Source organism: Ranitomeya imitator, chromosome 5, assembly GCF_032444005.1.
Source record: "Ranitomeya imitator isolate aRanImi1 chromosome 5, aRanImi1.pri, whole genome shotgun sequence".
In the NCBI taxonomy this organism is placed as follows: Eukaryota; Metazoa; Chordata; class Amphibia; order Anura; family Dendrobatidae; genus Ranitomeya; species Ranitomeya imitator.
The window spans coordinates 564,016,526-564,043,674 of NC_091286.1; the positions used below are offsets into that span (position 1 = coordinate 564,016,526).

Sequence of the window (27,149 nt, forward strand, 5' to 3'; positions counted from 1 at the left end):
ATTCTAACTTTGTGTTTCCCAAACTCCAGTCCTCACAGGTCATGCTTTCATGATTTCCATAGTATTGCACAGATGAGAATTGCTGGTGTCTTAATGATACTTCCATCACCTGTGTAATTCTAAGGAAATCATCTGTTGGGCGCCATGAGGACTGGAGTTTGGGAAACACTTCTCTAACTAGACAAGCACGTGAATTCCAAACCTGCCACCTACCACTCAATCAGACTGTCACTCTCCTACCACTTGGAGACAGTGGTCAGGATCACGCACCTGCAGAAAATTTTTCCAAAAGACTTTAAATTCTGATGCACCTCGTCTAAAGTTCAAAGTAAAACTACATATTTGCTGACTCCATGTAGTGACAGCTGCTACCATAGTAGCCAGTGAATCCAGGAGAGAAGACCACACACATTTCAATCTTCACATAAAAGTTTTTGATAACAATCTATATGGACAAAACGCAGCACAGTAGGTGAATAAAACCCTATGTATGAAGACTTACGGTGGTAATGTCTCCATTCCTGGTTTATATATTGCTTGTGGAGCCAAAGATGAGTCTCTCTAAGACTGACTTGGTGATAAAGGTGGACACTTTTCATTCATTCTGGTGATCATCAGATTAGGAATATTTAATGTTATTGGCATAGTTCCAGATACTGAATCTCTCATTTTTTATGTACAATTACAGAATTTAGAGTCAATTCATGTATCACAGATCTGAATAGGGCAGTAATAAGTGGTTACATTACAAAATGCACTGTCACAAGTGGAATACGGTCATGTTTAGAAGAACACGTGTGATCCCAAGATCATGTTCTCTAATACTGGTGTAGTATTTCTGACAGTCTATTTTATACATCCACATGGCATGGTTCAGTCATACCACAAGAATAATGGGTTAATTTTAAAGAGTTGATCTAAAGTACATGCGGAATGTGCCAAATGCTGTCTATACCGAATTAACTCTGAGACGAGAGATTTGGACAAGGTCTGGCATCTCGTTATAAATCAGTAAGAGCCAAACTACTTCTTGTGAACGACAATTCTCCACGATGAGTTGACGGTCGAGCAGCGGTGGGGCCAGGATACAGAAAATGAATGGAAGTAACATCTGGCAGTAAATGACTTGTCACTGAAGCTGCATTAAGTTCAGAACAATGGGCTGTGACAAGAGATTACCGCTCTCGAAGGAGAAAAAATATTACTGCTTTCAAGAAGTGACCCAAGTTGTAGGCGCTGGAGACCAACCAGTGGGATCGTAGACCAGGTTCAGTGGTGACGACACATTTTGTTACATCCGTCTGTAAATTGAAGAAGGAAATAGAAAATTAGAAACCATTCAACTGTAAAAGAAAACCTCTAGAGACACGGCTTAGTCTCTGATACTGGTATGATGGCTTATGTTTCTACAAAATGTGATGGATCTCTTATGCACGGTGGCTCAGTGGTTAGCACTGCAGCCTTGAGGCGCTGGAGTCCTGTGTTCTAATCCCACCTTGGACAAAATCTGAAAGGAGTTTGTATGTTCTCCCTGTATTTGCGTAGGTTTCCTCCGGGTTCTCTGCTTTCCTCCCACATTCTAAAGACATACTGATAGGGAATTTAGATTGTGAGCCCCATCGGGGACAGCGATGATAATGTGTGCAAAACTGTAAAGCGCTGCGGAATATGTTAGCGCTATATTAAAAAAAAAAAAAATCCAATATGATCCATTTACTGGTTCAAGTCCAACCTTTCTACCTCCTATTGACTCTGGGGGAACGCCATGCTACCCTATTCTGACTCCAAATTTGTAATCCCATGGAAAAGGAGCCTTATACTTATCAGCTTGCACCGTCATTCTTAGTTGGCCTTTGTATTTTAGCGGACAAAAACAATAATGATTTCCTGTCTGTGGTAGGCAGGGTGAATCTTATCAAAATGATTCTGATGCCGAAAATATTGTATATTCTTCACAATGCGCCGGTTTGGATACCACGTGGGAAATTTAGACAGATCAACTCTCTGTTTAGGAATCTGATTTGGGGGAGGCAGCATCCGCGTATCAAACTGGAGACACTTCAGCGACCCAAGGATGATGGGGGTCTGGCATTGCCTAACCCTGAGTTGTACTTTCTTGCAGCCCAGAGTCAGCATTTAAGGGGCTGGGCGCATGAAGGGTCATCTGGGGCAGTACAGCGGTTGATGGAGGTGGTGACAAAAAGAAGGCCAGTGGTGCAATGTTTGGAGGATGGATCCTTGGAGAGTTTGGGGAAGCTATATCCGACTTTGCTGTTGATACGCAAGCTGTGGAGTAGATTGAGGCACATACGTGGGATCACGGACTTGACTAGAAACTCGTCGCTATGGCATAATAACAATCTGAATTATGGAAAAAAAAATAAAATATTGAAAGTCCCCCTTACACACTTTCCCTCCCCTTTTCCCTCTCCCTTATAAAACATTTACAAAACCAATAAAAATTATGGAAAAAAAAATAAATAAATAACAATCTGAAAGAATTTGAGGCATTGGGGGTACTGATAGAGTGGTTGGGCAAAGGGATTCAGTATGTGTATCAAATAATTGAACAAGGTGAACTGAAATCATTTTCCCAATTGCAGGCGGAATTTGGTCTTGGGTCTGCAGGGGAGTATCAGTATTTGCAGATGAGGCATGCCTTTGGAGCTCAGAGTAGGAACGGAGGTATTAGGATTCAAAGGGATATAGTACTGGAGTATGTGTGTAATGATGGGACGACTGGAGGAGTCATATCCACGCTGTATAGGGATCTGTTGCACACTTTCCTATTGGGGTTTCCAATAATGGCAAGAGCTAAATGGGAAAGGGATTTGGGCCCAATGGATAATGAGACTTGGGAGTCGGTGTTGGAATGGATCCCAAGACTGTCGCTGAGTGAACCGTATAGACTGTCACAGCTCTATGTGATACACAGAGTTTATAGGTCTCCGATGGTGCTATATAAGGCAGGATTGCGTAATGACTCTGAATGTCCGAGGTGTAAGTCTACGGATGCAGACATTTTCCATATGATGTGGACATGTCCGAGACTGGCTGCCTTCTGGGTGGTAGTTTTGAGACGTATGGAAGGTGCGTATGGGTGCACGGTGCCAAGGGATCCAGTTGTCTGTTTGTTGGGATGCGTGGATGAGATTGGAGTGGATAAACGCCTAAAGATAGCTATAGCCAGATTGTTGTATATGGCTAGGAAGGTGATAGCTAGAAACTGGATTAGGGAAGAGCCGCCGTCAAGAGGAGAGTTCCTCCAGTATGTGAAACAGGGCCTGACACTAGAAAAAGGGATTTATAAGAAGAAAGGGAAAACTGAAACGTTCAATAAAATGTGGTCTCCATGGATTGCTATGGGATAGTAATGTGAAGTGTGGCTTATACGAATGGTTGAGGGATTAGATACTCTATTGTTTTAATGATGGTAGTAATTAACAAGATGAGCTGCTTTGTGGGGTGGGGGTGGGGGGCTTTGGGATCGAAGGGGGCTGTTTGAAGGGGGAGGGGGGGGGGAAATACTCTATATTGAAAATGTAAATGTAACATGTTAATTGCCTTGTTATTCTTAATAAAAATTTATTTGAATAAAAAAATAATGATTTCCTGTTAGAAACTATTAAGAAGTGCATGTTATTGAATGTTTTGACTTTAAAATCCATTAGTTTGAAGGATTCGTTACATTCGACTGGAAGCTATGACTGGAAGGATATAATTCTGGAAGCTATTCGACTGGAAGGATATAATGGAACTAGAGAGAGTACAAAGGAGGGCAACAAAATTAATAAAGGGGATGGGAGAACTACAATACCCAGATAGATTAGCAAAATTAGGATTATTTAGTCTAGAAAAAAGACGACTGAGGGGCGATCTAATAACCATGTATAAGTATATAAGGGGACAATACAAATATCTCGCTGAGGATCTGTTTATACCAAGGAAGGTGACGGGCACAAGGGGGCATTCTTTGCGTCTGGAGGAGAGAAGGTTTTTCCACCAACATAGAAGAGGATTCTTTACTGTTAGGGCAGTGAGAATCTGGAATTGCTTGCCTGAGGAGGTGGTGATGGCGAACTCAGTCGAGGGGTTCAAGAGAGGCCTGGATGTCTTCCTGGAGCAGAACAATATTGTATCATACAATTATTAGGTTCTGTAGAAGGACGTAGATCTGGGTATTTATTTATTATGATGGAATATAGGCTGAACTGGATGGACAAATGTCTTTTTTCGGCCTTACTAACTATGTTACTATGTTACTATGTTACTATGGGAGATCTTAACTAACCATTGCCATCTGATTCAATGCTATTTTACTAGATCATTTGGACTGTTCTTTAAAGGGATTGTCCTCCTAATCAATTTTATTTATTTTTTTAATTAATATTTGCTTTCAGTGGAATAAAAAAAGCCAAACAGAAAAATCAATTCTCAATTCCACCAATTCTTTGTCTTCCCAGTGGATCTCTCAGTGGCTTTTTTTCTTGATCCCATCTTGACAGCCCTTTTAATCAAGTCAATTGAGTTTCATTATAAATTATTTATCTTCGTGTCTTTTACTACCTTTTAAGCATTGCAGCACATAGCAGACTATGAATCCATCAGATACTTCATTCTGACAGCAGAGTTTGTATTATTTTTATCCTGTACTCCTCTCAGTTGATTTATGACCAAAACAAAGTTGAGGTGAACATTGATATGGTCATAAATCAGTTTAGATTAGCTCAGAAAAATAAGACAAGAATTGCAAACCCTGCCATCATAATGAGTTCTGCGGATCTAGGACCCGGACATTGTATACATGCTAAAGAAAAGTGCTGCTAGTCAGTCCTCTAGTCAGTAGCATAGCTACCCAGGGGCAGAGAGGGCAGTTGTATATAGAGTTAGATATAGTTAGGCCCTGCAGTAGCGCAGGGAGACACGATCTACCACTCCGTGTTCTGCAGACCGCAGGTCGCTTGATGCCTTCGATCTACAGAACTGGCGGAGGTGCTGATGCAAGCCCAGGACGGCAGAGTCTTGGTGCCGTGAAGTAATTGCGTCTACCCAAGCTGTGCCAGAGAACTTGTCAAGGATCGTGGATTAGGTGAGTATACAATGTTTTTTTTTATTTTGATCAAAACTTGTGGTGTAACTGGGGGACTACATTATAGGGACTACTGTGGAGGCTCCTCATACAGTGTGGGGACCATTATACAGTGTAGGGGCTACTGTGTATAGGAGATCTGTGGGCCCATCATAGTGTGTATAGGAAATCTGTGGGCCCATCATACCGTGTATAGAGAAGCTGTGAGCCCATCATATTGTGTATAGGGGAGTTGTACATGGAGGGCTCAGGGGACATTATTAAATATTAAGTGGACAGTTAAGAAGTATTATTATCATAGGGGAACTCGGATTATTGTGACCATCAAAGGTGCGAATGGGGCATTATTAATTTAAAGGGGCCATATATGTACAGTGTTTTCTAGGGCACTTGAGCAGGGCATTAATATTTTCTAGTGGCCAATTTTACCATCTAAAGGGCAAAAAGAAGGCATTTTACTTTATAAGGGGCACAGATGTGAACATTATTATGTGGGGGCACAGTCATGGGCATTATATTGTGATTGCTGTTATTTTGCCACAGAGCAGGTGCAGTAAAACGGACCCACATGATAGCAGCAGCCCAGCGTTGGGTTGAGTAGTTTGTGAAGGTTGGATATAGATGGGAATGGTGCTGGAAATGTGAGAAGTCAAATGTGTCTTTGTTCTAATCTTTACAGACAGGTTGTGGCTAGAAGAAAGCCAACCAAGCCCTCATGTATTTCTATTGTCCATATAAGTAATAATAATTTAATTATTTTTTATAATATTTCTATAGTGCCAACATATTCCACAGCACTTTACATTTTAGAGGGGACAAATACAGATAATAAACATTAGTGCAGGGGTGGGGAACTCAGGCCCCAGGGCCATTTACGGCCTTCGATGACCTTTTATCAGGCCCCCGGGCAGATTCTCAGCATTCTTGGGCAGGGAGCTGTATTTTGATTGCCACCAGGTCTTTAATTTCTTCTTGCTCTGTTAGCACACACGCAGTGTTCACTACTGAACACTGAAGGGCATGCAATGAAAGATTACGTCCTGACACCAGTGCCAGGGTCAGGATGTACTTTGTAGGCGGAGTTTGTACGGCCCTCAAAGGGTGGTATAAAATATAACAGGAAAAATAATCCAGCTTCCAAAAAATAGTCCAATTTATTGAGAGTAAAATGCAAAGTCCAAAAACATGGTGAACAAGAGAGTGAGTAGCAGCAGGCTACACGTTTCGAACAGTGTGTTCTTTTTCAAAAATATCCAAATGGCCCTTGGTAGAAAAAAAGATTCCGCACCCCTGACTAAGGCTACGTTCACATTAGCGTTGCGTCGGGCGCAGCCGCGGCGACACATGCGTCATGCACCCCTATATTTAACATGGGAGCGCATGGACATGCGTTGTCTTGCGTTTTGTGATGCATGCGTCATTTTTGGCGCAAGCGTCAGGGCGCAGAGGACGCAGCAAGTTGCATTTTTTTTGCGTCCAAAAGCAAGCCAAAAATGGACGCATGCGTCACAAAACCATGCGTTTTTGCATGCGTTTTGCATGCGTTGTGCGTTGCATCGCCGACGCAACACACAACAACACAAATGTGAACGTAGCCTTAGAGCATAACAATAAGCACATAGATCAACGGATACCAAGAGTAATGAGGCCCACTAAGATGATAGTATATAATTGATTAGCACTAAGTATTTCACCGTAGCCCTTGAGGGTTATTATTGTATACTAGATGGCAGCCCGATTCTAAAGAATCGGGAGTCTAGAATCCATATATACTTTATTTATTCAAATGTAAGAATAATACAATTAATAAATAATAGTAAGAAAGAACAAAAATAATAGGCAGTATATGGAGAAAACACCAAACAAAAGTTCAAAATTGGTGTGAAAATGTCACTGAACCACTTCACAACTAAATATATATAGTTTTGGTAAATGGTATTATCATTTTTTTGACGAAATTCGGCAGGAGCTTGAAGAGCAACGTCACTGGGCCCGCCTCCACGCAGTAGAAACTTGCTGTGAGGTAAAAATTCAAAAATCACACCAAAATGGCAGGCGGAGTGTGTCACAGTACGGCACGTTTCTGATTGGTCGCTCGCAGCAGGCGGCAACCAATCAGACACTGGACACTGTTGACGTCACTTATCTCCGGACATTAGCTCCGGACATTAGCTCCGGACATTAGCTCCGGACAAAGCCACGGAAGTTGGCACAAATTGCAGGAAGTAGTATTCTAGGCAATTATATATTAGATACATACAGTGATTTTGTACATACTCTAACACCATTCAGTATAAATTGTTTCTTAGTAGAATTCAGTTCAGGAATAACTGCTATACAGCACCATGCGGAATAACTGCTATACAGCACCATGCGGTATAACTGCTATACAGCACCATGCGGTATAACTGCTGTACAGCACCATGCGGTATAACTGCTGTACAGCACCATGTGATATAAATGCTATACAGCACCATGTGGTATAATTGCTATACAGCACCATGCGGTATAACTGCTATACAGCACCATGCGGTATAACTGCTATACAGCACCATGTGATATAAATGCTATACAGCACCATGGGGTATAATTGCTATACAGCACCATGTGGTATAACTGCTATACAGCACCATGCGATATAAATGCTATACAGCACCATGTGGTATAATTGCTATACAGCACCATGTGATATAATTTCATGTAGATTTCCCATTTTTATGATGTTATGTATACTAATTGCCCAATAAAGTTTTGTTGTTATTAAAATTTATTGTGTTATGGGTTTTTTCTCCTTTTGATTTTCTATGGCAGGAGAAGTTGTCATGAGTGTTTGGGTCAAATGGAAAAAATGGGAAAGGTGAATGACTCCATCAGAAAGTCACCAGCTATAATTGTACTGTGATCACTTATATGTTCTACCATTATATGGTCACCATTTGATGATAATATCATTGTTGGTATTTGCATAGTGCGTTATTTTCCCCACTACCAACAGTTAGGCTATGTGCACACGTTATTATTAAACACAACCACAGATACACCACAACACTATATACTTATAACTCAGCCATAATGGCAATATATACTTGTGAAATATAAGTGACCAGTGCTCTGTGGAAGAAAAGAATGTGGACTGAAACCACTATTCAAGGACAAGAACACCCACAACCAAGATATAGACTAGTACCAGGTAAAACGCCAGGCAGAGAATAGATATAAAAATGCCTTTATTGTATATGACTGGCAAATGAATATATTTTAACAATACATAATTTGTGCGCACAAAAACAAAGGGAATTATTTATCAATAAAAAACATATAAAACCAATGTATGTATACAATAAAAGATGGAATATTATATCGGACTGACCCAAAAAATAGTCTAATATTGTTTATATAAAGGTAGGAGCAACCACTAAAAATAGCCACTAAGTGCACACGTTGCGGATTTGCCTCTGGATTTTTTTGTGCGGATTCTGCATCTCTTGGTAGAAAACGCAGGTGTGGATTTGATGCGTTTTTCATGAGGATTTTGTGCAGAATTGCTGCAGATTTTGTGCGGATTTCATGCGTTTTTACCAATGCAGATTTCTATGCTGGAATGGGTACAAAAATGATGCAGATCCGCACAAATAAATGACATGCTCCTTCTTTTAATCTGCAGCCTTTCCGTGCAGAATTTTCCGCACCATGAGCACAGCATTTTTTTAATTGATTTACATTGTACTGTAAATCACTTGCGGATCTGCATCATTTCTGCGTGGAAAAAAATGCGGATCCGCAGTAAATCCGCAACGTGTGCACATACCCTCAGGGTGCGTCACCGTAGTTGTAATCAGGCTTACCAGGTTAGCGGCCCACTCAGATGTTTTGCCCCCCACCTTGTGAGCCGTTCCCTCTAGCTACACCTTGTTTTGAATCTTTCTGGAGAGTATTTCATGTGCAGTAATGAGCATTAGTGCATGGTACAGGGAGTATTATAGGGAACCTGAAATTACTTTATCTGGAAAGCAAAAACCAAGTAATCTAAATGGCATCAGGAATGAAACACAGACTGAACTTGGTTTCCCAATGAATTCCTGGTATTTCAACTGCGTCACAGCCCTCTTAATCCAGCTTAAGAGCAATTTGAACTTCAAGTCATTATTAAAATATGGTGTGATACTAATTTCCGTATGCTTTCTTTGGGTTTATTCTTAAGAGAAACTGTACAAAGACGGATATATATGCAGAACAGATTAAAAGCCAGAAACCCCCTATGTAAAGTAACAGGATGTTTAGTTCTGAATTCTAAAATACTGGTTATTATACGTATCCTTGTGGGAAATAGAAGTAATCAGTTTCTAAAGATATGGTGGGAGATTGCATTAAAAAAAAGTCAGAATCCAACTTGTGCTGGAGATGTGGTTCTCATATAGGTAACCTATCTCACATATTTTGGTTCTGTCCTAACATCCAGCCATTCTGGTCTGTAATTATCCGAACATTGCACAATTTATGTCTAATAACATACTCTGGAATACGCAGAAGTCTTATTATCCTAATTCCTGTCCTTCCAAACACTTTAGAGAAAACATGACCTCCTAGCCCTAATGATTGGAGCTGCAAAACACTTAAAGGGAACCTGTCAGCAGGATTGTACACCGTAACTTACAGACAGTGTCAGGTCGGCCCCGTTATACGGATTAAAATGATACCTTGATTGATGAAATCCATCTTGTAGTCATTGTTTAATCCTTATTTTCAGTTTTCAGTTAATGATATGCTCGTGCTTCAGGGCGGCCTGTGGGGGGTCTTCATGTGATTCTCTGATTAGGTATACATCAGTATGGCTTCTGATAGGTCACTGATCCCTCACTGACCTGTCCCCTAGTTTACATAGTGAATATTATATAATTTCCTGAGTACGGCGATACCCCATATGTGGAGGAAAACTACTATTTGGGTGCATGGCAGGGCTCAGGTGGGAAGGAGAGCTATTTGACTTTTGGAGTGCAAAATTGGAATAGATATCGGGCACCATGTCGTGTTTGGACAGCCCCTGATGTGCCTAAACAGTGGAATCCCCCCACAAGTGACCCCATTTTGGAAACTCCACCCCTCAAGCAATATACCTAGAGGTGTGGTGAGCATCTTGAACTTACAGGTGCTTTGTGGGATTTTAAAACATTGACCTGTGAAAATTAAAAATGACTTTTTAGCCCCAAATTTTTAATATTCACAAAGTTAACAGGAGACAGTGGATGCCAAAATTTGTTACACAATCTCTCCTGAGTACGGCAGCGCCCCATATGTGGTCAAAAACTACTTTTTAGGCATAGTGGAAAGCTCAGAAGGGAAGAAGCGAAATATCAGAGTTCAGATTTGCCTGGAATGGTTTGCAAGTGGCATGTCACATTGGCAGAGCTTCTGAGTTTTCAGGACAGCAGTATCCCCAAATATGACCCCATTTTATAAACTACACCTCTTAATGAAATCATCTAGGGGTGCAGTGATCATATTGACACCGCATGTGTTTCACAAAATGTTATACCATTGAGCGATGAAGAAAAAAAATACATTTTTACCACTATAATGTTGCTTTAGCTCCAGATTTTTAATTTTCACAAGAATAAATAGGTAAAAATGACCAAAGATAATTGGGTAAACAATTTCTCATGAATATAGAAATACCCCATATGTGATTGTACAGTACTGTATAGCGAGACTCGGGAGGGAAGGAGCACTATTTGACTCTTGGAGAACAAATTTTAGCAAAATAGTTTGTGGACTCCATATACATAGCCCCTACATGCCAGAAGAGCAGAATCCTCTCCCTCAATTGACCCCAGTTTGGAAATTACACCCCTCATGGAATTTATCTGTGGTTGCAATGATGATTTTGCAAAAAAGGAAATGAAGAGCACTCGCCATCCGTAACAAATCCAGTCTTTTATTGTGACATACAAGTCAATGGCAAGGTAACACGGGAGAACGTGAACTGCAAACTGATGACGGCCGTTTCGCTCTACAGCTACCCGCTTCCACGGGTCCTTTTTTGCTTGGACATATCTTTTTTCTTGAATGAGCACCCGGATTCCGTTGGGGCTATTAGCAACAATTTATCAGCTGTTATATTGTGTGTGTCTGTGGTCCAACTTGTGCAGGAGGTGCGGATTATTTTTTTCTTTGCAGCTACTTTTGTAGTGATGATTTTGACTTAATGGGTGTTTTTCAGAAATGAGCTGAAATAATGTTACTAAGTGAAAATGCAAATATGCCATTTTAGGGCTCAGCCCGTGCTTCTGGAGACACGCACCCCATAAATTAAGTGGGCTCTCCTCGCTAATGTAAGGACAAAGATGTGGACACTAACTGTGGTTTAGGCACACTGTGGGGCTCAGAAGGGAAGGCCATTTTGATTTGGGAGCACAGGTTTCACTGGATTTTTTTGGTGTAAACCACATCACTTTTCCAGGGCCTTAGTGCTACCAGTAATGTGGGAGCTCCCTATATTTCTGTTAATAGATGACAAACTTGAGTGGAGACTTGTTTTTTTGTGGGTTGAGTATAAGCTTTTTTTTTAGTGCCATTCTGGAGTACAGAACATTTTGGACCACATTTATCCTGTCCTCTACACTGAGCATTTTCATCATGGCTTCCATCTAAATCTCCAAGTGACGCGATTCAGATGAAACCCTGAGGGATCCAGTCACTATAATGAGGTAGCAGAGTTACTCTAGACTCCGTCTGGCCTCTGTTAGGCAGTATCCAGCTTTTCAAAGGTTCACAAAACTATGGCGGACTGTGCTTTCATGCACGTCTAAAAAGATGGACACTGCCAGATCATAGACCAGACGGCATCCTCAGAGCCTCCATCTGCCTTATTATAGGGAATCTTCCATAGGGGGTTCCATCTGAATCACGTATTTCAGAGATTTACATGGAAACACCGCTGTAAGCGCTCAGCTTAGAGCGCATGATAAATGTGAACCGAGCTGGCGAAGAATTGGTTTTATTTTTACGCTGTTCCTCATGCAGTATAAGTGATTAGACAACATTATTCTTCGGGTCGGTGTGAGTACAGTGATACCATATTTATATTGTTTTCTCTTTGTTATGTTTGACTGCGGTCACACACTTTCTTTTTGAAAATAAAGATTTTGCATCACCATGTTTTGAGAGCTACAATTTTTCCATATTTCTGCCTCCTGTGTCATGTGACAGCTTGTTTTTTGGTGTAACGAGATGATGTGTTTATTGGTACCATTTTCAGGCACATGACATTTTTTGATTGCTTTCTATTCCGAATTTTTGGGAGGCAGAATGAACAAAAAATTCAGGATATTTTTTTTTATGCCGTTCCACGTGTGGTAAAACTGATAAAGCAACTTTATTCTTCAGGTCAGTATGATTACAGCGATACCCCATTTATATAATTTTTTTATGCCTTGACGCTTCTAAACAATAAAAATAATTTTATAGAAAAAAATACTGGTTTTGCATCACTTCATTCTGAGAGCTATAACTTTTTACATTTTCCACTGATGAAGCTGTATGGCAACTTGTTTTTTGCAGGCAAGATAACATTTTCAGCTATACTATTTTTATTCAAATTGATCTATTTGATCGCGTTTTATTCCACTTTTTTCCAGCGGTATGATGAAAAAACAGATTTTGCCACTTTTTTTCTATGGCGTTCACTGAAGGAAAAACTACACTGCGTGCAAAATTATTAGGCAAGTTATTTTTTGGATCTCATGATACTTTTTATACATGTTGTCCTACTCCAAGCTGTTCAGGCTTGAGAGCCAACTACCAATTAAGTAAATCATGTGATGTGCATCTCTGTAATGAGGAGGGGTGTTGTCTAATTACATCAACACCCTATATAAGGTGTGCTTAATTATTGGGCAACTTCCTTCCCTTTGGCAAAATGGGTCAGAAGAGAGATTTGACGGGCTCTGAAATGTCCAAAATTGTGAGATGTCTTGCAGAGGGATGCAGCAGTGTTGAAATTGCCAAACATTTGAAGCGTGATTACTGAACAATCAAGCGTTTTATGACAAATAGCCAACAGGGTCGCAAGAAGCGTGTTGGGCAAAAAAGGCGCTAAATAACTGCCCATGAATTGAGGAAAATCAAGCGTGAAGCTGCCAAGATGCCATTTGCCACCAGTTTTGCCATATTTCAGAGCTGCAACGTTACTGGAGTATCAAAAAGCACAAGGTGTGCGATACTCAGGGACATGGCCAAGTTAAGGAAGGCTGAAAAATGACCACCTTTGAACAAGAAACATAAGATAAAACGTCAAGACTGGGCCAAGAAATATCTTAAGACTGACTTTTCAAAGGTTTTATGGACTGATGAAATGAGAGTGACTCTTGATGGGCCAGATAGATGGGCCAGAGGCTGGATCAGTAAAGGGCAGAGAGCTCCACTCCGACTCAGATGCCAGCAAGGTGGAGGTGGGGTACTGGTACGGGCTGGGATCATCAAAGATGAACTTGTGGGACCTTTCCAGGTTTAGGATGGAGTGAAGCTCAACTCCCAGACCTACTGCCAGTTTCTGGAGGACAACTTCAAGCAGTGGTAGAGGAAGAAGTCGGTATCATTCAAGAAAAACATGATTTTCATGCAGTACAATGCTCCATCACATGCCTCCAACTACTCCACAGCGTGGCTGGGCAGTAAAGATCTCAAAGAAGAAAACATAATGACATGGCCCCCTTGTTCACCTGATCTGAACCCCATAGAGAACCTGTGGTCCCTCATAAAATGTGAGCTCTACAGGGAGGGAAAACAGTCCACCTCTCGGAGCAGTGTCTGGAGGCTGTGGTGGCTGCTGCACACAATGTTGATCATAAACAGATCAAGCAACTGACAATCTATGGATGGAAGGCTGCTGAGTGTCATCATAAAGAAAGGTGGCTATATTGGTCACTAATTTTTGGGGGTTTTGTTTTTGCATGTCAGAAATGTTTATTTCTAAATTTTGTGCAGTTATATTAGTTTACCTGGTGAAAATAAACAAGTGAGATGAGATTATGTTTGGTTTTTATTAAGTTGCCTAATAATTCTGCACAGTAATAGTTACCTGCACAAACAGATATCCTCCTAAGATAGCCAAATCTAAAAATAACCCACTCCAACTTTCAAAAATATTAGGCTTTGATATTTCTGAGTCTTTTGGGTTGATTGAGAATATACCGTATATACTCGAGTATAAGCCGAGATTTTCAGCCCAAATTTTTGGGCTGAAAGTGCCCCTCTCGGCTTATACTCGAGTCAAGGTGGGTGGCAGGGTCGGCGGGTGAGGGCGCTGAGGCATACTTACCTAGTCCCAGCGATCCTGGCGCTCCCCGCCTGTCCCACGGTCTTCGGTGCTGCAGCTCTTCCCCTCTTCAGCGGTCACGTGGGACCGCTCATTAGAGAAATGAATAAGCGGCTCCATCTCCCATAGGGGTGGAGCCGCCTATTCATTTCTCTAATCAGCGGTGCCGGTGACCGCTGATAGAGGAAGAGGCTGCGGCACCGAAGACAGCTGTGACAGGCAGAGGGAGCCGGACGCCGGGAGCAGGTAAGCATGTAATATTCACCTGTCCGCGTTCCAGCCGCCGGGCGCCGCTCCATCTTCCCGGCGTCTCTCTGTCTTCGCGTCCTCTTGCTCTGACTGTTCAGGTCAGAGGGCGCGATGACGCATATAGTGTGCGCGGCGCCCTCTGCCTGATCAGTCAGTGCGGAGAGACGCCGGGACCGGACGCTGGGAGCTGCAAGCAAGAAAGGTGAGTATGTGTTTTTTTTATTTTTTTTATTGCAGCAGCAGCAATGGCACAGATATATGTGGAGCATCTATGGGGAAATATGAACGGTGCAGAGCACTATATGGGGCACAGCTATGGGGCAATATGAACGGTGCAGAGCACTATGTGGGGCACAGCTATGGGACAATATGAACAGTGCAGAGCACTATATGGGGCACAGCTATGGGACAATATGAACGGTGCAGAGCACTATATGGCACAGATATATGTGGAGCTCTATGGGGAAATATGAACGGTGCAGAGCACTATATGGCAGAGCTATGGGGAAATATGAACGGTGCAGAGCACTATGTGGCAGAGCTATGGGGCAATAATGAACGGAGCAGAGCACTATATGGCAGAGCTATGGGGCAATAATGAACGGTGCAGAGCACTATATGGCACAGCTATGGGGCAATATGAACGTTGCACAGCACTATATGGCACAGCTATGGGGAAATCTGAACGGTGCAGAGCACTATATGGCACAGCTATGGGGCAATAATGAACGGTGCAGAGCACTATATGGCAGCTATGGGGCAATAATGAACGGTGCAGAGCACAATATGGCACAGCTATGGGGCAAAAATGATCTATTTTTATTTTTGAAATTCACCGGTAAATGCTGCATTTCCACCCTAGGCTTATACTCGAATCAATAAGTTTTCCCAGTTTTTTGTGGCAAAATTAGGGGGGTCGGCTTATACTCGGGTTGGCTTATACCCGAGTATATACGGTAGTTGTTAATCAATAATAAAAATAATCCTCTAAAATACAACTTGCCTAATAATTCTGCACGCAGTGTAGTGCGACAGTTTTATAGGTCAGGTCGTTCTGGATGCAATCATACCAAATGTGTGTACTCTCATTGTTTATTTTGCACCAGCATTGCAATGCATGAGACCTGTGTGATTACACAGGCATATCACCTGTTACACCCAGCCTGCAGCTGGATGTAACAGGCCACCGTACATGGCAAACTATGAAGCCAATGTTTGACCTCCAGGTGCCATGACAACCATCGACTCCCCATGATTTCGTCACAGGGGTGCCGAAGGAGGTTAGACAGGAGCCCTCTCACAACCTTCCAAATGTCATGATTACTCTCGATCGCGGCATCTGGAGAGTCATTGAGCCAAGGGATGCACTGGCACCTTTCCTGCCTCTCACTGCAGGGACTCGGTCATTAGCAGTGCCGAGCTCTTGTGGTGATCGTGCTGGAGGTGCTGATATTTCAGCACCTCCTTCATGATTATGATGAGATCAGTCAGTCAGATTGACTGATCGATCACAGCACACTGAATGCAGAGACCGCTGTTATGGGTCCTCAAACCTCTTCCCGTGCCGCTCTGCTGTCAGTGACCGCTGTCGGCATGGAACTGTCACTGCATGTTTACATGCAGTGACAGTTTTAAAGTATGACGGACATAGCATATCATGATCCGGGAACTGATACCCGCTCCTGACGGGCAGTGTATGTCATTGGTCGTAAAGGGGTGAAAGGTTTTTGCAATGTAATCTGAAAACAGCATGATGTAAAGACAGAGACTCTGATTCCAGCAATGTGTCTCATAATTCACTGGGTGCAGCAGTTCTGATAGAATCACAGTTTTCTCTGCTGCAGATCTAACAGTTCTTTGAATGCTGACTGCTGTATAATCCCATCCACACCACTGATTGGAAGATTTCTGCCCTTGTACAGTGTGCACAGAAATCGGCCAATAAGGGCTGGGGGCGGGGTTATACAGAGCTCATGAATATGGAGGACTACATGGCAGCAGGTTTACTAGTCCTCTTGTGATAAACTCCTGCTAATAAAACTGTGATTTTAGCAAAACTGCAACATGCAGCCCAGTAAGTGACACATCGCTGGAATCCGGGTCTTTGTCTCTACAATATGCTGCTCTCAGGTTAGGTGGCAAAAACCTGGTGACAGATTCCCTTTAAATGCAAAGTTCTGATACCAATTCAAGAAAACATGCGTAATGAGACATACCAAACTATTAAGATATTCCATATACTAGGTAGAATGAGGGTGACAACAACAACAAAAAAATGACATTTTTCTTTTCTTTTTAAACAGCTGCATGGAGTAAGCTCAATCTTCTTCTGAAAAATGTGTTTAGTCATTTTGGGCAATGGCCAACTTAATCCCCAGTAGTTTTAGGACAGAATGATTTTGTGACAAATATGTCTACGGATGAAGAAATTAATTAATGAAGTGCTGTTTGTTTGAAAATTATTGTATTAAATGATAGTTTGCAAATTATTAGGATCTATTTTGTGAGTTACACGGTTGCCCATGAACAGATGCAGTGACACATACGTGTGGGAGATGAACAGTAAAAGCGGCCAAACTGGAAATCTTTCAGACTTGTAGGTGGATCTGAATGAGATGACTAGTAAGCCAAACAATCTGGAGCCTAGGATCAGCCTGGATGTGCACTTACAGAAAGGAGCTTCGAAACTTGAAATAGATGGTGCTGATAAAAAATGAGCTTAGGTAGAGTATGCTCTGAATAAAAATATCTCGGTATCGACAAATCCGAGGGATAGAAAAAGCGGAATTAGGAGAATTGAGCTGAGTAGAGTTAAATCCCCATGGTGGTCACAAGTAATAAAATGTGTGTGCCATTGAGGCCACCATCATGGCTACTACCCACCAGTTTCTGCATGAGAGCTACTAAGTAGGACTTTAACAAGGGGCGGACATGGCTTCCCACATTGTGGGATCCACTATAATATGGGCTTGACCGACCTGGGAAAGATAGTAATTTGTCCTCTTACTTAAAAATCAGGGGGTCCGTGTTCTGGAGAAGTAGAACAGTTTGCTCCGCTGCTATGATCACCTGCGGTTATGGGATCCAGATAACATTTTGGCAATCAATGACTACAATGTCCATCACTTATTATGCTCCTTTTTGGAGAATTTCTGGGTAATATATTAGTGCTAATAATGAAAACGATTTGTGTCCACTTACAACATGAACTCTACAGAGAAGAAGTACAAAGACACTGCGGTAAATTCATCAATAATTCTTAGACAGTGCAACTTAGACCAGACAGTCTTATAATGTGCCAGATTTACCATAGTAGTTAGCGCTGTTAGGTAAATCTGGGGCATTTACAATGTAAAGTCTAATTGCCTATAATTTGGTTCACTGTGTGTCAGAAATGTGCACCAAAACATTTGTGCATTTTTTGGAGCACGGAGTTGTATGTTTGGCCACTGCCCTTTCTGCTCAACTTCACCTTTTTTAGCTAAGCTACGCCCTCTGTCAAACAAGGCCCAAAAAGTGTCTATAACACACATAAATGTGGTGCAAGTCATGAAAAGCATGTTGCTGCTGCAAATTCCCCTAAAATTTCAGAGTATTTAGCTTGATAAATGCCCCCTATCATTTGCTTATGATTTAATGCTCATAAATTAGAGTGATTTTTCATCTTGGCTGTAGTATAGAACCCAATTGACTCTGGTGAAAAAAGGTGCAACATTTTAGTGCAACATGAGGTTTTCCAAAAATGTTGCAACTTTTGGGATTTTCACACCATTTCAGTCCAACTCGAACAAAGTGGGTGGGTCGGAGGAGGAATGGTGGACCCCTGTTCGTTAAGTTCATGAGCAGGGACTGGAGTAAGATTTGTAGTGAGGCACCTGATTCGTTAAGGGGTGGGCACCTCTTAATGAATTAGGAGCCTTGCACGCCACCTGGCCCTTTCATCAAGACCTGCATGAAAAACAGTTCATCCTAATGAAGTGCCCCAATTATCTCACATATAGCGTGACCAATAATGAATGATCCCCACTATGGTACTATATAAAACCAATATTTTATTAAACAAAACAATCCATAAAACAATATATACAATTTAATAACTGCATGTAACAATCAAGTGCAAATTCAGCAGACGAGGGACTATGATGCCATAGGTGATCTCTCAAAGAATGCAGGCCAATATATGCATAGGTATAAAATAATCTGACAATATTTAACCAAACCCCAATAAGAATAAAAGTGGTCTCTCAGCAGTATAAGCAAGGGGGAACAGTGCCGATACTACAGCAGGAAAATAAACCTATCTGTATACCCTATTCCCTAGCACTGCCTGGACTAATAATGTTGGTAAGGTATATGAGGTATGCGGCTAAGATGGCAATAGTAAATTACCTGGCAATCGACCCGTGAAGACACCTCGGCGTCCCTCTGCCCCGACGCACGTTTCGCAATGCTTCTTCGGGAGGCGTGTCAGGGCAGGGGGTAAGCCGGGTTAAATAGGGCAAGCCTCTGCAGTGATTGGCTCTGTATAATGGAGGACTATATTCTCTCCCTTTTTATGGGTTTTGGAGGGTTTTTAACTTATTTGTTTTCTCTTTTTTACTGCAGAGTGCATATTGTCTATTATTGAGAGCACCATCTTTTTTTGTGATTGGATGGAAGGATTCGGCTATCGAATGGAGGAAGATTATAGTGTGAGATCAGCACCCATCGGGAACATATCAATGAACTATGGACTCCATTACCCCGTCCATGGGGGATTGTATGGATTGACTGTATTATTATTACTCATATTATATACATATATATATATGTTAGGTGAAAACACCAATGCAAGACCTTGTATAATGGAAATTGTTTTTAAGTAGTTTCAAATTGTTATCTTATATGCACATATTATTCATAAGTAGCATACAATATGGATATACACATTTTTTTACATTTTTTGCATCTCCATGGTGGAAGAGGACACCAATATTAGATTTTGTATAGTAGTGGCTGTTAGTTACCACTTTTAGACTCATTCTCACATGTACAAGAGATTAGCACATAATACGGATTAGTATTCACGGGAATAAGTTATAGTTCACATCATAAATTGAGGATTTTTTACAGATACATTTATTATATATAGTATATAGACATGTCACTAGTTGAAGACTATTTTAGAAAATTGCTGATTGTAGACAAGTTGATTCATTTTACCCATCTATTTAGCACATTGGGTTATTTTTACACACCTTTTAGGTATGCGGATCCATATGTTGGATCCTTGTTAAGAAGCGGACACATAGACACATTCGCACAAATATGCATTATTCATATATATATTATGAGTTATTTAGATACTTACAGTACGGTGTTTCTTCTCCTCCTTTGGGCGGTACGCATGCGCGGATCGCGGATCTGGGGAGAGGGCGGCGAGCGGTCGATAGGGGCGGGGGAAGCCGTGTCACACTTAGGTGGGCCCGGACTCTCCGGCCTCGTGACCGTGATCCGACTCTCCATTTGTTACGGATCTCGGCCGATCTGCGCATGCGCCATTGAGCCTGGGCTGAGATGAATTCCGTACAGCGGCGCCCAGCTTGACTCCACTTCCGGCTACTTCCGGCTTATGTACGGTCCCCGCTGGTCGCACTTTCGGGTGTCATACATCATCACATGCGGGTCTCACCAATGCGTGCGGGATAGGCGTTACGTCTACCAGCTGAATATAGTCCTCCATTATACAGAGCCAATCACTGCAGAGGCTTGCCCTATTTAACCCGGCTTACCCGGCTAAAAGTGGTAACTAACAGGCACTACTATACAAAATCTAATATTGGTGTCCTCTTCCACCATGGAGATGCAAAAAATGTACAAAAAGGTGTATATCCATATTGTATGCTACTTATGAATAATATGTGCATATAAGATAACAATTTGAAACTACTTAAAAACAATTTCCATTATACAAGGTCTTGCATTGGTGTTTTCACCTAACATATATATATACCGTATTTTCCGCTTTGTAAGACGCACTTTATTTCCCCCAAATTTGGGGGGGAAATGTGGGTGCGTCTAACAAAGCGGATATACCGCTTACCATTACAGGCTGGGAGGAGGGGGTGTCCGCCGCCGCTACCGCCTGCCGCCGCTGTCGTCCGCCGCCACTGCCGGGGTTGTCCGCTGCTGCCCCGGGTGATGCTGAAGGCTCCGGTGCTGCGGGGGGCTCTGGCGACATTTTGTGAAAGACCAGAGCCCCCCGGCAGTTCTTCCATGCGTTCCAGTATGACTAATTCCGGGAAAATGGCCGCCGGAATCTCGGGAGATGAGATTTCAGCGCTGAGATCTCATCTCTCGAGATTCCGGCGGCCATTTTCCCGGAGTTAGTTCCAGTATGACTGACTCCGGGAAAATGGCCGCCGGAATCTCGGGAGATGAGATTTCAGCGCTGAGATCTCATCTCTCGAGATTCCGGCGGCCATTTTCCCGGAATTAGTCATACTGAAACGCATGGAAGAACTGTCAGGGGGCTCTGGTCTTTCACAAAATGTCGCCAGAGCCCCCCGCAGCACCGGAGACAGCCCTACAGCACAGGAGCCCCCTGCAGACCCCTCATCCCAGCCTGCAGCAAAGGAGCCCCCTGCAGACCCCTCATCCCAGGCTGCAGCACAGGAACCCCCTGCAGCACAGGAGCCCCCTGCAGACCCCCTCATCCCAGCCTGCAGCAATGCTCCACTCCTGCCTCCGGCAACGAGCCTGGGACCCTGATCCACCACAACCACAACCCCTGGTAAGTAATAAGACGCATGGATTATAAGACGCCCCACCAATTTATTAAAAAATATTTTTTTCCTATTTTTCTCCTCAAAATTTGGGGTGCGTCTTATAATCCGGAGCGTCTTACAAAGCGAAAAATACGGTATATATATATATATATATATATATATATATATAATATGAGTAATAATAATACAGTCAATCAATACAATCCCCCATGGACGGGGTAATGGAGTCCATAGTTCATTGATATGTTCCCGATGGGTGCTAATCTCACACTATAATCTTCCGCCATTCGATAGCTGAATCCTTCCATCCAATCACAAAAAAGATGGTGCTCTCAATAATAGACAATATGCACTCTGCAGTAAAAAAGAGAAAACAAATAAGTTAAAAACCCTCCAAAACCCATAAAAAGGGAGAGAATTATCATGGCCCACCAGATAGGTCAATGACAAACCCCCTACCATTCTACTATCCTCTATGATATCTCTTACAAAAACGCACTGAATCCAAAACTCTCGTTTAATCCCTGTGGTACTAAGGTTCCCAGTCTGTAAATCCATTGGCTTTCCTTTTTCGCCAATCTTTTGCCCATGTCTCCCCCCCTAGGCCCTAAATCCAATATATCGATACCTGTGACTGACAATAGCCTGAAATTGCATTGATGGTAGCGCCTGAAATGTTTGGGGAGGGTTTTGAGCGTGGTCTCATCCATGATGTTTTTGGCCTTATCAATATCTAAACAGTGTTCCCTGACCCTGATTTTCAATTCACGACTCGTCATCCCAATATAGACTTTCCCGCATGGGCACACTGCATGGTATATGATACCCCTAGATGAACATGTAATGTGTGCCCTAATGTCAAACATCCTAGTACCATCATGATTTTGAAAGGTAGTTGTTTTCTTCATATTAGCACACCCCTTGCAGATACCACATGGGAAAAATCCCGGTCCGGCAGTGGATCTCTTATCTCTGGCTACTCTTTTGGGATCATAGGTACTGTGTACCAAAATGTCCCGAAGAGAAGCGGACACATAGACACATTCGCACAAATATGCATTATTCATATATATATTATGAGTTATTTACATACTTACAGTACGGTGTTTCTTCTCCTTTGGGCGGTACGCATGCGCGGATTGCGGATCTGGGGAGAGGGCGGCGAGCGGTCGATAGGGGCGGGGGAAGCCGTGTCACACTTAGGTGGACCCGGACTCTCCGGCCTCGTGACCGCGATCCGACTCTCCATTTGTTACGGATCTCGGCCGATCTGCGCATGCACCATTGAGCCTGGGCTGAGATGAATTCCGTACAGCGGCGCCCAGCTTGACTCCACTTCCGGCTACTTCCGGCTTACGTACGGTCCCCGCTGGTCGCACTTTCGGGTGTCATACATCATCACATGCGGGTCTCACCAATGGGTGCGGGATAGGCGTTACGTCTACCAGCTGAATATAGTCCTCCATTATACAGAGCCAATCACTGCAGAGGCTTGCCCTATTTAACCCGGCTTACCCCCTGCCCTGACACGCCTCCCGAAGAAGCATTGCGAAACGCGCGTCGGGGCAGAGGGACACCGAGGTGTCTTCACGGGCCGATTGCCAGGTAATTTACTATTGCCATCTTAGCCGCATACCTCATATACCTTACCAACATTATTAGTCCAGGCAGTGCTAGGGAATAGGGTATACAGATAGGTTTATTTTCCTGCTGTAGTATCGGCACTGTTCCCCCTTGCTTATACTGCTGAGAGACCACTTTTATTCTTATTGGGGTTTGGTTAAATATTGTCAGATTATTTTATACCTATGCATATATTGGCCTGCATTCTTTGAGAGATCACCTATGGCATCATAGTCCCTCGTATGCTGAATTTGCACTTGATTGTTATATGCAGTTATTAAATTGTATATATTGTTTTATGGATTGTTTTGTTTAATAAAATATTGGTTTTATATAGTACCATAGTGGAGATCATTCATTATTGGTCACGCTATATGTGAGATAATTGTATGGAATGGTACAATACCCAGCATATGGTAGGGGTTAGTATTTATTGAGCAATTGGTTGTGAATACATGAAGTGCCCCAATGTAGTGTGAGCTTGAGGAGGAATAGGGTGGTGGAGAACAAACCAAAACAGACTTGAATAGGACCTAGACGACACTAACCCGTGGACTCTTCCAGAGATAGAGAGCTCATAGAGGAGACATGCTGCTCATATTCTGCAGAAATCAGGTGAACCGTGGACTACTTGACACAGATGTGATCTTTCCCAAAAAAGACTGGTATCCAGAAGGGACTTGTGCGAGCTTGATTATAGATAGAATACTCAAGAGGAAACTAATCCTTTAAAGGGGTTGTCCACTACTAGGACAACCACTACACTCTGACTATTTGGCCTCGATAACATAAAAACACTTATACTCCCCTAACGTATCAGCGCCTTTCCAGTGGTGTCGGCGCTCGTGTTCCCAGGGCTCATGTGAGGTTGTTATGACACCTGAGCCCTGCACCCAATCAGTGCTGGCGTCACTGCTCACGCCTTCAGAGGTATACGTAATCAACTGGAGATGAGATCTGTGGTTGGCCTCTGGCTTTCTCTTGATTTGTTGTACATCCAAAAGCACTCATTGGGCTCAGGGTTCAGAAATCATAACATCCTCATGTCAGTAACGCAAGCTCCGACACCGATGAAATGGCGCCAGCACGGTTTTTTTATTTACCGGCGGCAAACATTCCGAGTGAGAGGAGGTTGTCCTAGTAGTGGACAACCTCTTTAATAGAATTATGGAAATAACTGCAGAAGATTTAACAAAAATTATATATTTACCCATCCTCCTCTCCGCTTCAGCCAAGTGACCAAAGTCTTGCGTACAAATTCCCCTAGACAGTCCACAATGATCAGAACCAGCGCTGGCTGAGACTGTTTCACACAGTCAACTGCAAGTCCAGCTGCCACTGCATACAATGAGACCACTTTACCCCATGTGATTCCTGTAGAAGCAAAAAAATAAATAAAATGGAAATATACATAAAAAAAAACAAACAAAAGTGCCAGCAAAGAGACCATGTGTACAGTCTGATAATGCCCAGTGGGTGATGTAAGTAGGGGAATGACAGGAATCAGACGTAATCATTTCTATGGTTTCATAAAGCTATCTAAGGCTAGTTTCACACTAGCGTTTGGCATGGCTGCGGAGGACTGCGGACTTCCTCTGTGAAGCCCCGCCCACTGCCGCACCTCTTCATTAAGCTCCACCAATGTCTGCATGTGTCCTGCGTAACCTATCTTTAACATTGGGTACGCAGGCCTGGCGTCGTTTTCACGCTGCGCCGACCGCAACAAATTGCAAAATGTTGCGTTGGGCGCAGGTCGGCGCAGCGTGAAAACGACGCTTGTAGAGGCATCCGCATACATCGGCACGGCCTGTGTACCCAATGTTAAAGATAGGGTACGCAGGACATGTGCAGACATAGGTGGAGCTTAATGAAGAGGCGCGGCAGTGGATGGGGCTTCACGGAGGAAGTCCGCAGCCCTCCGCAGCCATGCCAGCCAAACACTAGTGTGAAACTAGCCTAACTAGCCTTTTATACAAAAGAGTTTTTCACCATTTATCACATCATTGTTAATTTTAGATATTGGTAGTCAATGAAAAAGGCCATTTGTAAAATTAAACATCAATTTTTAATTAATGGGAGAGAAAAAATGACTTCTTGGTGCTACCATTTGACACACAGCACTTCGCGAACATGCTCCCCCCAGCCCCCCACTATCTACCCACTGTTGTTGAAGGTGTCAGTAGTTTATAAGGAAAAAAAATAAATTATTAACTTTGGGTGAAATATGTATTTTTTTTATAAGATAATAGACGTCTTTTGACACGATAGAAATGTGTGTCCCGTATTACATTGTGCTGAAATCAACTGTGTTATATATAATTTTTACGCCATGCTCCTCAGTCATATGTGGCTGCTGGGACTGCATTGTAATTGTGCATACATCTAGCTATGATGTTGCCCGCCTTGTTGTGTATACATTGCGATCTGTGCCCTGAGTGTGCCTGTGTGTATGCCTGTTTGCCATGCATGCATGCAGTGAATGTGTGCACGCTGTATTTGTGTGGTATGTACAGTTGAATCTAGAAGTTCTCATACACTCTATAAAAAGTCACATACGCATGTTTATCTCAATATCTGTCATGAAATCAGAATAAACCTTTCCTGTTTTAGATCAATTAGGATTACCACAATTAATATTTGCCAAATGCCAGAATAATGAAAGAGAATGTTTTAAGGTATTTTTATTACTTACTGCAGAGTCAAAAGTTTACATAAAGATTACTATGCTTTTAAATAATTCTGGACTGCCCATATGATGATTTCATGTGTTTGGAAGCATCTGATAGTTGTTTTTTTTGGAACATCTGAGTTAATTAGAGCCACACCTATGGATGTATTTTAATGCACACCTGAAAAACACTGCTGCTTTGCGTAACATCATGGGAAAGTCTAAAGAAATCAGCCAAGATATCAGGAAGAAAATTGTGGATTTGCACAAGTCTGGCTCATCCTTGGATACAACTTCAAGATACCGTTCATCTGTACAAACAATTATACGCAGCTACAAACAAGATGGTAATGTCCAGCCATCATACTGTTCTGGAAGGAGACGGGTTCTGTGTCCCAGAGATGAACGTGCTTTGGTCTGACATGTGCATATCAATCCAAGGACAGAAGCAAAAGACCTTGTGAAGATGATGGTGGAAGCTGGTAAGATTGTGTCAATATCCACAGAGAAACCAGTACTGTATCAACATGGGCTGAAAGGCCACTCTGCCAGAAAGAAGCCATTACTGCAAAAGAAACAAGACTAATGTTTGCAAATGCACACAGGAACAAAGACCTTAATTTTTTGAGACATGTCCTGTGGTCTGATGAATCTAAAATTGATCTTTTTGGGCATTCGGGAGGAAAAAGGGAGACGCCTGGAACCCTAAGAACACCATTCCAACAGTGAAACATGGGGGTGGCAGCATCATGTTGTGAGGTTGTTTTGCTGCAGGAGGGACTGGAGCACTTCACAAAATAGATGGCATCATGAGAAAAGAAGATTATGTGGAAATACTGAAGCAACATCTCAAGACATCAGCCAGGAAGTTAAAGCTTGAGCGGAAATGGGACTTCCAAATGGACAATGACCTGAAGCATACTGCGAAAATGGTAACAAAGTGGTTTCCGGATAACAAAGTCAATGTTTTGGAGTGGCCATCACAAAGCCCTGATCTCAATGCTATTGAAAATTTATGGGCAAAGTTGAAAAGGCAGGTGTGAGCAAGGCGACCTACAAACCTGGATCAGTTACACCAGTTTTGTCAGGAGGAATGGGCCCAAATTCCAACCAACTATTGTGAGAAGCTTGTGAAAGGATATCCCAGACGTTTCACCCAAGTCATTCAGTTTAAGCTGTAAGTAACAAAAATGCCTTAAAACATTCTCTCTCTCATTATTCTGGCATTTGGCAAATATTAATAACTATGGTAATCCTAATTGACCTAAAACGCGAAATGTTTATTCGGATGTCATGTCAGATATTGAGGAAAACACACTATATAAAAAGACACATATGCATATGTAAACTGGTTTAAACTGTATATGTCTGTATGCCATGCATATCTGTAAGTGTGTGCCTGTATGCTGTAAATGTTGCACCCTTTTTTTTTTGCATCAG

The 27,149-nt window shown here is 42.4% G+C and overlaps 1 protein-coding gene across 1 annotated transcript in view; it reads right to left on the minus strand.

The window, feature by feature from the left end:
- Positions 1-411: 411 nt before the first annotated feature.
- Positions 412-27,149, minus strand: part of BOK (BCL2 family apoptosis regulator BOK) — a 62,534-nt gene continuing 35,796 nt past the window's right edge. The window contains exons 4-5 of the mRNA XM_069727712.1: positions 24,252-24,415; positions 412-1,301 (exon numbers count right to left, since the gene is read on the minus strand). Coding sequence (XP_069583813.1) covers positions 1,176-1,301; positions 24,252-24,415 — 290 coding nt within the window. The 3' untranslated portion in view covers positions 412-1,175. The remainder of the gene's footprint in view (positions 1,302-24,251; positions 24,416-27,149) is intronic.